Source organism: Bombina bombina, chromosome 1, assembly GCF_027579735.1.
Source record: "Bombina bombina isolate aBomBom1 chromosome 1, aBomBom1.pri, whole genome shotgun sequence".
Lineage (NCBI taxonomy): Eukaryota > Metazoa > Chordata > Amphibia > Anura > Bombinatoridae > Bombina > Bombina bombina.
In genome coordinates, this window is record NC_069499.1 from 920,435,983 (window position 1) to 920,449,692 (window position 13,710).

At 41.4% G+C, this 13,710-nt stretch overlaps 1 protein-coding gene across 2 annotated transcripts in view; it reads left to right on the forward strand.

The window, feature by feature from the left end:
- LOC128665656 (zinc finger protein 75A) overlaps nucleotides 1–13,710 on the forward strand; it is a 135,140-nt gene that overhangs the window by 60,791 nt on the left and 60,639 nt on the right. For both annotated transcript variants that reach the window (XM_053720242.1, XM_053721039.1), the window contains exons 5-6: nucleotides 8,838–8,964; nucleotides 9,881–9,994. In XM_053720242.1, coding sequence (XP_053576217.1) covers nucleotides 8,838–8,964; nucleotides 9,881–9,994 — 241 coding nt within the window. The remainder of the gene's footprint in view (nucleotides 1–8,837; nucleotides 8,965–9,880; nucleotides 9,995–13,710) is intronic.

The following is a 13,710-nucleotide window of genomic DNA, read 5'->3' on the forward strand; positions in this document are numbered from 1 at the left end:
TGTCGTTTACTCTGGACAGAGGAGAGGTCAAAAGGCTTCGGCTACCTCTCTCTCTTTTTGGCTTTGTAGCATAATACGCTTAGCCTATGAGACTGCTGGACAGCAGCCTCCTGAAAGGATTACAGCTCATTCTACTAGAGCTGTGGCTTCCACCTGGGCCTTTAAAAATGAGGCCTCTGTTGAACAGATTTGCAAGGCTGCGACTTGGTCTTCGCTTCACACTTTTTCAAAATTTTACAAATTTGACACTTTTGCTTCGTCGGAGGCTATTTTTGGGAGAAAGGTACTTCAGGCAGTGGTTCCTTCTGTTTAATGTTCCTGCCTTGTCCCTCCCTTCATCCGTGTACTTTAGCTTTGGTATTGGTATTCCATAAGTAATGGATGACCCGTGGACTGACTACACTTAACAGGAGAAAACATAATTTATGCTTACCTGATAAATTCCTTTCTCCTGTAGTGTAGTCAGTCCACGGCCCGCCCTGTTTTTACGGCAGGTCTAAATTTTAATTAAACTCCAGTAACCACTGTACCCTATGGTTCCTCCTTTCTCGTCTGCTTTGGTCGAATGACTGAGTATGATAGGTGAGGGGAGGAGCTATATAGCAGCTCTGCTGGGTAATTCTCTTGCAGTTTCCTGTTGGGAAGAGATATATTCCATAAGTAATGGATGACCCGTGGACTGACTACACTACAGGAGAAAGGAATTTATCAGGTAAGCATAAATTATGTTTTGTTTCTACTACATTTATTGTACATAAACCTCACATGGTAAAATCCTATACTTTAAAATGTTTGTGTGTAAAAATAATAGATCCCAATGATGACCTAAATACACCATGGAAATACAATTCTACTTAACCTTAGACCTAATCTACATCTCCTTGAATACATAAAATTTACATTGTATACATTTCAAATAATTCATACACACTTAAATGTGTCTTAAAGTACAACATAGATCACAGCCCTTCTGATATATTTTTAAAATCCACGTAGTTCATAACCCTTCTTACATATTTTTGTAATCTACAAATAGGCGTAGAAAACAAAACGTGTTTTTTAAATATATTCATTAATTGTCCAAAAAATACTGGACAAAATATCTAAATAGTATTCTTAGATACAGCTGGCAAAATATACATTATTCACATCTATCTGTGAATGGCCTTAAACTAATCATTTTCTCTAGTTTTTTTTTTTTTTTTTTTTAAACTTGCACGTCATATCTTATGGAGCCTGAATTGATTTAAAATTTCTGGCCTTTTTTTACTAATCAAATTACTTCACTTTGGCACTACTTGACTAGCTAACAATAAATACACTTCATCTACATAAAAAAAATATTCAAACTTGCAATTCTTTATGCCAAGAAGTCTAAACATGCACAGAACTGGCTACCAGTATGATGTTAGGCCACATACGTACGTGCACATACCAAAAATTCTACTGGATAAAGGCGTTTTTAAAAGTTGATGGTTGTATTGGTAACTTTTGAAGAAAACTTAAAAAAAAAAAGCATGTTTCTAGTATTGTTTAAAATGCACTTTCTCCTGTTAAGTGTGGTCAGTCCACGGGTCATCATTACTTCTGGGATATTATCTCCTCCCCTACAGGAAGTGCAAGAGGATTCACCCAGCAGAGCTGCTATATAGCTCCTCCCCTCTACGTCACCTCCAGTCATTCTCTTGCACCCAACGAATAGATAGGATGTGTGAGAGGACTGTGGTGATTTAATTAGTTTATTACCTTCAATCAAAAGTTTGTTATTTTATAATAGCACCGGAGTGTGTTATTCATTCTCTGGTAGAATTTGAAGAAGAATCTACCTGAGTTTTTTTCTATGATTTTAGCCGGAGTAGTTAAGATCATATTGCTGTTTCTCGGCCATCTGAGGAGAGGTAAACTTCAGATCAGGGGACAGCGGGCAGATTAATCTGCAAAGAGGTATGTAGCAGTTTGTTATTTTCTGACATGGAATTGATGAGAAAATCCTGCCATACCATTATAATGTAAACTCAGCCTTAAATGCAGTAGATGTAGCTGGTATCAGGCTGTCATGTATGTATATTTTACACTTCAGTATTCTGGGGAATGGTACTTCACTGGTTTTATACTGTATGCATAGAATTTACCTAATTTGCAGGGACTTGCAATAGGTTTTAAATAACAATTGATTTATTGAGGTTAAACGTTTTTTTGCTGGCATGTAAAAACGTTTATTTCTCTGAGGTACTGGGTGAAAAAATGTTGTGGGCACTATTTTTTCCACTTGGCAATAGTTTTGTTTAATCTAAAGCAGTTCACTGATCTCTCTCACTGTTATGTGTGAGGGGGAGGGGCCATTTTTGGCGCTTTTACTACGCATCAAAAAATTCAGTCAGAGGTTCATTTTCTTCCTGCATGATCCGGTTCATCTCTTCAGAACTCAGGGATCTTCAAAGCCCTTTTTTGAGGGAGGTAATCATCACAGCAGAGCTGTGAAGAGTGTAGCTGACTGTGATAAAGAACGTTTATTTGTATATTTTTTTCTGCTGACAGGGTTAGTTATCCTTTGCTAATGGGAACAATCCTTTGCTAAAATTGTATATTTCTTACAAAGATTTGATGCTATAACTTAATTATTTTCAACTGTCATAATTTTTTCTGTGCTTCTTATAGGCACAGTTCGTTTTCATACAATTGTAAATTACTTGAAAAAGCATTTCCAAGTTGCTAGTTAATTGCTAGTGTGTTAAACATGTCTGATTCAGAGGAAGATACATGTGTTATATGTACTAATGCCAAAGTGGAGCCCAATAGAAGTTTATGTACTAACTGTATTGATGCTACTTTAAATAAAAGTCAATCTGTACAAATTGAACATATTTCACCAGACAACGAGGGGAGAGTTATGCCGACTAACTCGCCTCACGTGTCAGTACCTGCATCTCCCGCTCGGGAGGTGCGTGATATTGTAGCGCCGAGTACATCTGGGCGGCCATTTCAAATCACATTACAGGATATGGCTACTGTTATGACTGAAGTTTTGGCTAAATTACCTGAACTTAGAGGCAAGCGTGATCACTCTGGGGTGAGAACAGAGTGCGCTGATAATATTAGGGCCATGTCAGACACTGCGTCACAGGCGACAGAACATGAGGACGGAGAACTTCATTCTGTGGGTGACGGTTCTGATCCAAATAGATTGGATTCAGATATTTCAAATTTTAAATTTAAGCTGGAAAACCTCCGTGTATTACTAGGGGAGGTGTTAGCGGCTCTGAATGATTGTAACACAGTTGCAATACCAGAAAAAATGTGTAGGTTGGATAAATATTTTGCGGTACCGGCGAGTACTGATGTTTTTCCTATACCTAAGAGACTTACTGAAATTGTTACTAAGGAGTGGGATAGACCCGGTGTGCCGTTCTCACCCCCTCTGATATTTAGAAAAATGTTTCCAATAGACGCCACCACACGGGACTTATGGCAAACGGTCCCTAAGGTGGAGGGAGCAGTTTCTACTTTAGCTAAGCGTACCACTATCCCGGTGGAGGATAGCTGTGCCTTTTCAGATCCAATGGATAAAAAATTAGAGGGTTACCTTAAGAAAATGTTTGTTCAACAAGGTTTTATATTGCAACCTCTTGCATGTATTGCGCCTGTCACGGCTGCAGCAGCATTTTGGTTTGAGTCTCTGGAAGAGACACTTCAATCATCTACACTAGATGAGATTACAGACAAACTTAAAGCCCTTAAGTTAGCTTACTCATTTATTTCAGATGCCGTAGTACATTTAACTAAACTTACGGCTAAGAATTCCGGATTTGCCATTCAGGCACGCAGAGCACTGTGGCTAAAATCCTGGTCAGCTGATGTTACTTCTAAATCTAAATTGCTTAATATACCTTTCAAAGGGCAAACCTTATTCGGGCCCGGGTTGAAGGAGATTATCGCTGACATTACAGGAGGAAAAGGCCATGCCCTGCCTCAGGACAAAGCCAAACCTAGGGCTAGACAGTCTAATTTTCGTTCCTTTCGTAATTTCAAAGCAGGAACAGCATCAACCTCCTCTGCACCAAAACAGGAAGGAGCTGTTGCTCGCTACAGACAAGGCTGGAAACCTAACCAGTCCTGGAACAAGGGCAAGCAGGCCAGGAAACCTGCTGCTGCCCCTAAGACAGCATGAATCAAGGGCCCCCGATCCGGGAACGGATCTAGTGGGGGGCAGACTTTCTCTCTTCGCCCAGGCTTGGGCAAGAGATGTTCAGGATCCCTGGGCGTTAGAGATCATATCTCAGGGATACCTTCTGGACTTCAAATCCTCTCCCCCAAGAGGGAGATTTCATCTGTCAAGGTTATCAACAAACCAAATAAATAAAGAAGCGTTCCTACGCTGCGTACAAGATCTTTTATTAATGGGAGTGATCCATCCAGTTCCGCGGTCGGAACAAGGACAAGGGTTTTACTCAAATCTGTTTGTAGTTCCCAAAAAAGAGGGAACTTTCAGGCCAATCTTGGATTTAAAGATCCTAAACAAATTCTTAAAGTGAAGGTAAAGTTTGAACTATCTATAAACACTATTCAATTGTTAACATCATAAATAATCTAATCGCTAACTTCTTTTCTACATGTCATCATCTATTTCCCCAATAAACATGATTTATATTATCCCTACCGTGGTGTAACGGACTCCTCCCATCAGCCATTTCCTGATGTCTGACGTATAGAGCAGTCCCACTCGCTCAATACGTCTCTCTTAGGCTCGTTTACGTGGATCACAATAAGTACGCATGCGCATAAAGGGATTTCAGCCTCTGATCTTGTTTCCCATTTGGAGAAAGAAGCCTACGTATTGCGACAATTGCAATAGGCATGCGCAAAACAGGAGCGCTTTTCTTCCAAGGAAGAGAAAAGAATAGGAACGCATGCGCATATTGTCAAACAGGGCAATGACGTTGAATGACGGCCGATGACGGCCGCCTAACGGCCAGAATCTCAATTGGCTGCTGGAAAAACGTGACCAGCAAGTAAAAAAAAATTACATGAACGGGTTGAATTTACATATTGAAATAAAGTAAGTAAAAACGGCGAAAACAGACTTTAGAATAAAATTTAAAAAAATTGATTAATGAAAGTGCCATTCATTTAGGCTGGGCTGTATAATGCAATAATGAGATATAACGAACTTTACCTTCACTTTAAGAGTTCCATCGTTCAAGATGGAAACGATTCGAACAATTTTGCCCATGATCCAAGAGGGTCAGTACATGACCACAGTGGATTTAAAGGATGCTTACCTTCACATACTGATTCACAGAAATCATTACCGGTATCTAAGGTTTGCCTTTCTAGACAGGCATTACCAGTTTGTAGCTCTTCCATTCGGACTGGCTACGGCTCCAACAATCTTCACAAAGGTTCTGGGTACTCTTCTGGCGGTACTAAGACCGCGAGGAATTTCGGTAGCTCCGTACCTAGACGACATTCTGATACAAGCTTCAAGCTTTCAAACTGCCAAGTCTCATACAGAGTTAGTACTGGCATTTCTAAGGTTGCATGGATGGAAGGTGAACGAAAAGAAGAGTTCTCTCTTTCCACTCACAAGAGTTCCCTTCTTGGGGACTCTGATAGATTCTGTAGAAATGAAGATTTACCTGACAGAAGACAGGTTAACAAAGCTTCAAAATGCATGCCGGGTCCTTCATTCCATTCAACACCCGTCAGTAGCTCAATGCATGGAGGTGATCGGCTTAATGGTAGCGGCAATGGACGTAGTACCTTTTGCACGCCTACATCTCAGACCGCTGCAATTGTGCATGCTAAGTCAGTGGAATGGGGATTACTCAGATTTGTCCCCCACTCTGAATCTGAATCAAGAGACCAGAAATTCTCTTCTATGGTGGCTTTATCGGCCACACCTGTCCAGGGGGATGCCATTCAGCAGGCCAGACTGGACAATTGTAACAACAGACGCCAGCCTACTAGGTTGGGGCGCTGTCTGGAATTCTCTGAAGGCTCAGGGACTATGGAATCAGGAGGAGAGTCTCCTTCCAATAAACATTCTGGAATTGAGAGCAGTTCTCAATGCCCTTCTGGCTTGGCCCCAGTTAACAACTCGGTGGTTCATCAGGTTTCAGTCGGACAACATCACGACTGTAGCTTACATCAACCATCAGGGAGGGACAAGAAGCTCCCTAGCAATGATGGAAGTATCAAAGATAATTCGCTGGGCAGAGTCTCACTCTTGCCACCTGTCTGCAATCCACATCCCGGGAGTGGAGAACTGGGAGGCGGATTTCTTAAGTCGTCAGACTTTTCATCCGGGGGAGTGGGAACTTCATCCGGAGGTCTTTGCCCAGATACTTCGACGTTACCAGAGATAGATCTCATGGCGTCTCATCAGAACGCCAAGCTTCCTCGCTACGGGTCCAGATCCAGGGATCCGGGAGCGGTTCTGATAGATGCTTCCTCGATTGATTGCCAGAATCAAACAGGAGAGAGCATCAGTGATTCTAATAGCACCTGCATGGCCACGCAGGACTTGGTATGCAGATCTAGTGGACATGTCATCCTGTCTGCCTTGGTCTCTACCTCTGAAACAGGACCTTCTGATCCAGGGTCCATTCAAACATCAAAATCTAACTTCTCTGAAGCTGACTGCTTGGAAATTGAACGCTTGATTTGATCAAAACGTGGGTTTTCTGAGCCAGTTATTGATACCTTAATACAGGCTAGGAAGCCTGTTACCAGAAGGATTTACCATAAAATATGTCGTAAATACTTATATTGGTGCGAATCCAAGAGTTACTCATGGAGTAAGGTTAGGATTCCAAGGATATTGTCTTTTCTACAAGAGGGTTTAGAAAAGGGGTTATCCGCTAGTTCTTTAAAGGGACAGATTTCAGCTCTGTCCATTCTTTTACACAAACGTCTGTCAAAGTTCCGGACGTTCAAGCTTTTTGTCAGGCTTTAGCTAGGATCAAGCCTGTGTTTAAAACTGTTGCTCCGCCATGGAGTTTGAACTTAGTTCTTAATGTTTTACAGGGTGTTCCGTTTGAACCCCTTCATTCCATTGATATCAAGTTGTTATCTTGGAAAGTTCTATTTTTAATGGCTATTTCCTCGGCTCGAAGAGTCTCTGAGTTATCTGCCTTACATTGTGATTCTCCTTATCTGATTTTTCATTCAGACAAGGTAGTTCTGCGTACTAAACCTGGGTTCCTACCTAAGGTGGTCACTAACAGGAATATCAATCAAGAGATTGTTGTTCCATCTTTGTGTCCTAATCCTTCCTCGAAGAAGGAATGTCTGCTACACAATCTAGATGTAGTCCGTGCCCTGAAATTTTATCTACAGGCAACTAAGGAGTTTCGTCAAACGTCTTCCCTGTTTGTCGTTTATTCTGGCCAGAGGAGAGGTCAAAAAGCTTCGGCTACCTCTCTCTCTTTTTGGCTTCGTAGCATAATACGATTAGCCTATGAGACTGCTGGACAGCAGCCTCCTGAAAGAATTACAGCTCATTCTACTTGAGCTGTGGCTTCCACTTGGGCCTTTAAGAATGAGGCTTCTGTTGAACAGATTTGCAAGGCTGCAACTTGGTCTTCTCTTCATACTTTTTCCAAATTTTACAAATTTGACACTTTTGCTTCTTCGGAGGCTGTTTTTGGGAGACAGGTTCTTCAGGCAGTGGTTCCCTCCGTATAAAGAGCCTGCCTGTCCCTCCCGTCATCCGTGTACTTTTGCTTTGGTATTGGTATCCCAGAAGTAATGATGACCCGTGGACTGACCACACTTAACAGGAGAAAACAAAATTTATGCTTACCTGATAAATTCATTTCTCCTGTAGTGTGGTCAGTCCACGGCCCGCCCTTTTTTTTATGGCAGGCTAAAAAAATTTTTTGGATTATACTCCAGTCACCACTACACCCTTGGGCTTCTCCTTTCTCGTTGGTCCTTTGGTCGAATGACTGGAGGTGACGTAGAGGGGAGGAGCTATATAGCAGCTCTGCTGGGTGATTCCTCTTGCACTTCCTGTAGGGGAGGAGATAATATCCCAGAAGTAATGATGACCCGTGGACTGACCACACTACAGGAGAAATGAATTTATCAGGTAAGCATAAATTTTGTTTTTATGCATGTCCTTTAAAAACATTCTAAATTGTCCTTAGTAGATTATTTCATATTTAGGCCTTATTCTCTGAGACAGGCAGTTGATGTGAAAACTTACTGTGTCCTTTAATAAATTTGTTTAAAAAGTTTTTTTTTTTTTATATAAAAGTAGATGTTAACTGCAATTATATTTTTTTGAAAATCCAACCACCCTGTTAGAACGGAAAAATAAGCGCCAAATATTTTAACTGAAATAAGTATTGTAAGTATAATTTAATTTAAAAAAAAAATCTCTTTACGATATAACCGTACAGATCCTGAATGTTCTCTATCTGTGTCTTTTTGTTATAAACTTTAAACTAATGGGAACCTATCTGAAATAAGTACACATTAGGTATTTTAAAACTGTACCATTACAGTTTACTATTTTTTGTTCGTTTATTTTATTTATTAACTTAATTGGCCATTATAGAGGGAAAATGTCATGCTTTAACTTGTTAGAGCATGTCATTTAAACACTAGTAATGCTGTTTGAAAAGTACTGCAGAGCACTGCTGGTCTCAAGCTGACATGGCCGCTTACCCAATCGGCAGTAGCAGTCGCATAATTCAGCAGCGTTGTTATTGTTAAAATGACATGCTCTCATTAGTTGAAGCGTGTAATTTTCCCACTATTTATGACCCTTTAAGTATTAAATGTTAATCCTGTTTTTATAATCTATAAAAAATTTTTTTATTTTTTTCAAGACCCCAATCCCATTGAACAAGGTGGCTGTGTATTTCTCAGATAAGGAGTGGGAGATGCTGGATGAATGGCAGAGAGAACTGTATAAAAATGTAATGAGAGAAAATTATGAAGCCTTATTATCACTTGGTAAGATTACTGCCTAAATGTTCTCATTTGTTTCAAACTTAAGTGATTTGGTTTTAGTATCCCTGAAATTCGGTATATGCTGTAATCAGCTCTTCAAAATAAAACAAGATATTTAAATGTATTGCGTAATATGGGAAAATGTTAATGTGGAGAGGGCTCTATGTATCCTAATTAGTATTAACAATATAATAATATATTTGTGGGCAATGGTATAAATTTTATTTTCTGACTCAAATAAAAAATGGCACACTTTCCTATTCAAGAGGGCATATCGGGCTGACATGCAAGTGCTTGACTGCTTTATTTTATGCCTTAAATGTAAGTGACAACAAAAAGCAGAATTACGTAGAAGTGATTATGTATGTTGGCATAAAAGTGTATAAACTAGAAGTATGTCCTGGACCAATAAATGGTGTTCTTTTTCTTTGTGCTTACAATACAAATTAGGTCCCAGGATTTCAATAATTACTCTCTCCAATTATCTTAAATAATATTAATAGTGTGGTGGGTATACACCTACACAGATCTCTCTGCTCAAGCAAAATTGTAGGTTGACACTTATTTGGGAAAATAAGGCCTTTAAATCTTTCAGATACTTTGGACAATCAATGATCCAAAATAGACACTGATTGCCCAAAAAAATCAAACAGTTGAAGCCATATTTCCTAAATAAGCAAAGGGAAGGGTCTTTGAACTGTCCTTCAGAATAATGTAAATCTGGTCATGGACAGACGCAGTATTTTATGCTAATCTTTTCATTACAGTAAGAGTGCATTTTATTTAGCTTTTTTGGGGGGGTTCGTGTACATGTTATATGGGATATGATGGCTAATGGAAACTGCATTGGACACATTATGTGCTGTTTCAAGATATATTTTTAGGCTATGCTTTATTTTTCCTTTGTTCTATTTCCTAGGCTATCCAACTGTCAATCCAAACATTTTACTCAAAATCAAGCAGGAGGAGGTGATGCGCTACACAGCACACTGTTCATCTGATGATCTGGAGCAGCCAGATAGTCCCACTGGAGGTGAAGAAAACAACCTGGGGTTGCTATATGGTGTTTAATATTAACAGTAACAGTCTCATATAAATTCCTTAATGTGGTGGTAAATCCAAGCGTATAACAAACGCTAGGATTTATCATCACTAAAAATAATGTGGAGTTTAAATGATCAGATATTTAAAAAATGGTGCTAAACTCGCCCTTTCTGTGCCGCTGCACATCGCTGAACTCAGTGGCTCCGGCCGCTCATGGCACATCGCTCTCATTCAATGAGGTGATGTTTGCACTTCTAAACCAATAGCCGTGCGTTTCAGCTTACAGTATTCTGTATGCTAGCACGGCTTTTGGTTTAGAGGTGCAAGAATCGCCTCGTTAGTTAGGCACGAAGTGCCGTGGGTAGCCGGAGCCGCTGAGTTAAGCGATGTGCGGCGGCACGGGTGAGTTTAGCATCCTTCCTTTCCTTCATGTTTCAGAGCCTGGGGTTGCTATATGGTTTTTAACATTAACGGTAACACATTCTTATCAATTTCTTAAAGGCGTATAAAACGCAAATAATTTTTCTTCTATAAGGTACGACGAGTCCACGGATTCATCCTCTACTTGTGGGATATTATCCTCCTGCTAACAGGAAGTGGCAAAGAGCACCACAGAAGAGCTGTCTATATAGCTCCTCCCTTAGCTCCACCCCCCAGTCATTCTCTTTGCCTACTCAAAGTACTAGGAAGGGTAAAGTGAAAGAGTTTTTTGTTTTAAATGGTACCGGTGTGTACTATTTACTCTCAGGCAGCAGATGGATGAAGACTTCTGCCTGGAGGATGATGATCTTAGCATTTGTAACTAAGATCCAGTGCTGTTCCCACAGAGGCTGAGGGGTACAAGAAACTTCAGTGTGAGGAACGTTTTCATGCTATATAGCAGGGAGGTATGTTCAGTCATTTTTTCTGGAGAGACTGTGTATTTCAGAAAGGCTTTGTGTATCCCCATGCGGGTAAGGGTAAGCAGTAATCTTAAAAAATGCTGAGCCCTCTGACGCTTTATTAGCCATATCCGATGTACCCTCACAATGTTGGGGGTGAGGGATTTGCTGTCTGAGGGAGAGACTTCTGATTCAGGAAAGATGTTCCCTCAGACAGACTCAGATATGACGGCTTTTAAATTTAAACTAGAACACCTCCGCTTGTTGCTCAGGGAGGTTTTAGCGACTCTGGATGATTGTGACCCTATTGTAGTTCCAGAGAAATTGTGTAAAATGGACAGATTTCTAGAGGTTCCTGCCTACACTGATGTTTTTCCGGTCCCTAAGAGGATTTCGGACATTGTTACTAAGGAGTGGGATAGACCAGGTATTCCGTTCGCTCCCCCTCCTACTTTTAAGAAAATGTTTCCCATATCAGACACCATGCAGGACTCGTGGCAGACGGTTCCTAAGGTGGAGGGAGCTATTTCTACCCTGGCTAAGCGTACAACTATACCTATTGAGGACAGTTGTTCTTTCAAAGATCCTATGGATAAAAAATTAGAGGGTCTCCTAAAGAAAATATTTGTTCATCAGGGTTTTCTTCTCCAACCTATAGCGTGCATTGTTCCTGTAACTACTGCAGCTGCTTTTTGGTTCGAGGCTCTTCAGGTTGAGACCCCATTAGATGATATTCTGGATAGAATTAGGGCTCTCAAGCTAGCTAATTCTTTCATTACAGATGCTGCTTTTCAACTGGCTAAATTAGCGGCAAAGAATTCAGGTTTTGCCATTTTAGAGCGTTATGGCTTAAGTCCTGGTCTGCTGATGTGTCATCAAAATCTAAGCTTTTAGCCATCCCTTTCAAGGGTAAGACCCTATTCAGGCCTAAACAGAAAGAGATCATTTCAGTCATCACTGGAGGGAAAGGCCATGCCCTTCCTCAGGATAAGACAAATAAGATGAGGACCAAACTAAATAATTTTCGTTCCTTTTGAAACTTCAAAGGTGGTACCTCTACCTCTTCCCCTGCTGCAAAGCAAGAGGGGAATTTTGCTCAATCCAAGTCAGTCTGGAGACCTAACCAGACTTGGAACAAAGGTAAACAGGCCAAGAAGCCTGCTGCTGCCACCAAGACAGCATGAAGGGGTAGCCCCCGATCCGAGACCGGATCTAGTAGGGGGCAGACTTTTTCTCTTTGCTCAGGCTTGGGCAAGAGACGTTCAGGACTCCTGGGCTTTAGAAATCGTAACCCAGGGGTATCTTCTAGGTTTCAAAGATTCTCCTCCAAGGGGGAGATTCCATCTTTCTCAATTGTCTGTAAACCAGACAAAAAGAGAGGCGTTCTTACGCTGTGTAGAAGACCTATATACCATGGGAGTGATCTGCCCAGTTCCGAAAACAGAGCAGGGGCAGGGATTCTACTCCAATCTGTTTGTGGTTCCCAAAAAAGAGGGAACCTTCAGACCAATTTTAGACCTCAAGATCCTAAACAAATTCCTCAGAGTCCCATCCTTCAAGATGGAGACCATTCGGACTATTTTACCAATGATCCAGGAGGGTCAATATATGACCACCGTGGACTTAAAGGATGCATATCTACACATCCCTATCCACAAAGATCATCACCAGTTCCTCAGGTTCGCCTTTCTGGACAAGCATTACCAGTTTGTGGCTCTTCCCTTCGGGTTGGCCACAGCTCCCAGAATTTTCACAAAGGTACTAGGGTCCCTTCTGGCGGTTCTAAGGCCACGGGGCATAGCAGTGGCGCCTTATCTGGACGATATCTTAATTCAGGCGTCAACTTACCAACTAGCCAAATCTCACACGGATATCGTGTTGGAACTCTGATAGATTCGGTGGACATGAAAATTTTTCTGACGGAAGTCAGGAAATAAAAGATTTTTAACCACCTGCCGAGCTCTTCATTCCATTCCTCGGCCGTCAGTGGCTCAGTGTATGGAGGTAATTGGTCTAATGGTAGCGGAAATGGACATAGCTCCGTTTGCTCGCTTGCATCTCAGACCACTGCAACTATGCATGCTCAATCAGTGGAATGGGGATTATGCAGATTTATCTACTCAGATAAATCTGGATCAAGAGACCAGAGACTCTCTTCTTTGATGGTTGTCACAGGATCATCTGTCCCAGGGAATGTGTTTCCGCAGGCCAGCATGGGTCATAGTGACGATGGACGCCAGCCTATTGTGCTGGGGTGCAGTCTGGAATTCCCTGAAAGCACAGGGTTTGTGGACTCAGGAGGAGGCTCTCCTCCCGATAAATAAATATTCTAGAACTGAGAACGATATTCAACGCGCTTCAGGCATGGCCTCAGCTGGCTTCGGCCAGATTCATAAGATTCCAGTCGGACAATATCACGACTATAGCATATGTCAATCATCAGGGGGGGACAAAGAGTTCTCTAGCGATGATAGAGGTTACCAAAATAATTCGATGGGCAGAGACTCACTCTTGCCATCTATCAGCAATCTATATCCCAGGAGTGGAGAACTGGGAAGCGGATTTTCTAAGTCGTCAGACTTTTCATCCGGGGGAGTGGGAACTCCATCCGGAGGTGTTTTGCACAATTGATTCAGCAATGGGGCACACTAGAATTGGATCTGATGGCGTCTCGTCAGAATGCCAAACTTCCTTGTTACGGGTCCAGGTCAAGGGATCCTCAGGCAGTACTTATAGATGCTCTAGCAGTACCCTGGTCGTTCAACCTGGCTTATGTGTTTCCACCTTTTCTTCTTCTTCCTCGTTTGATTTCCAGAATCAAACA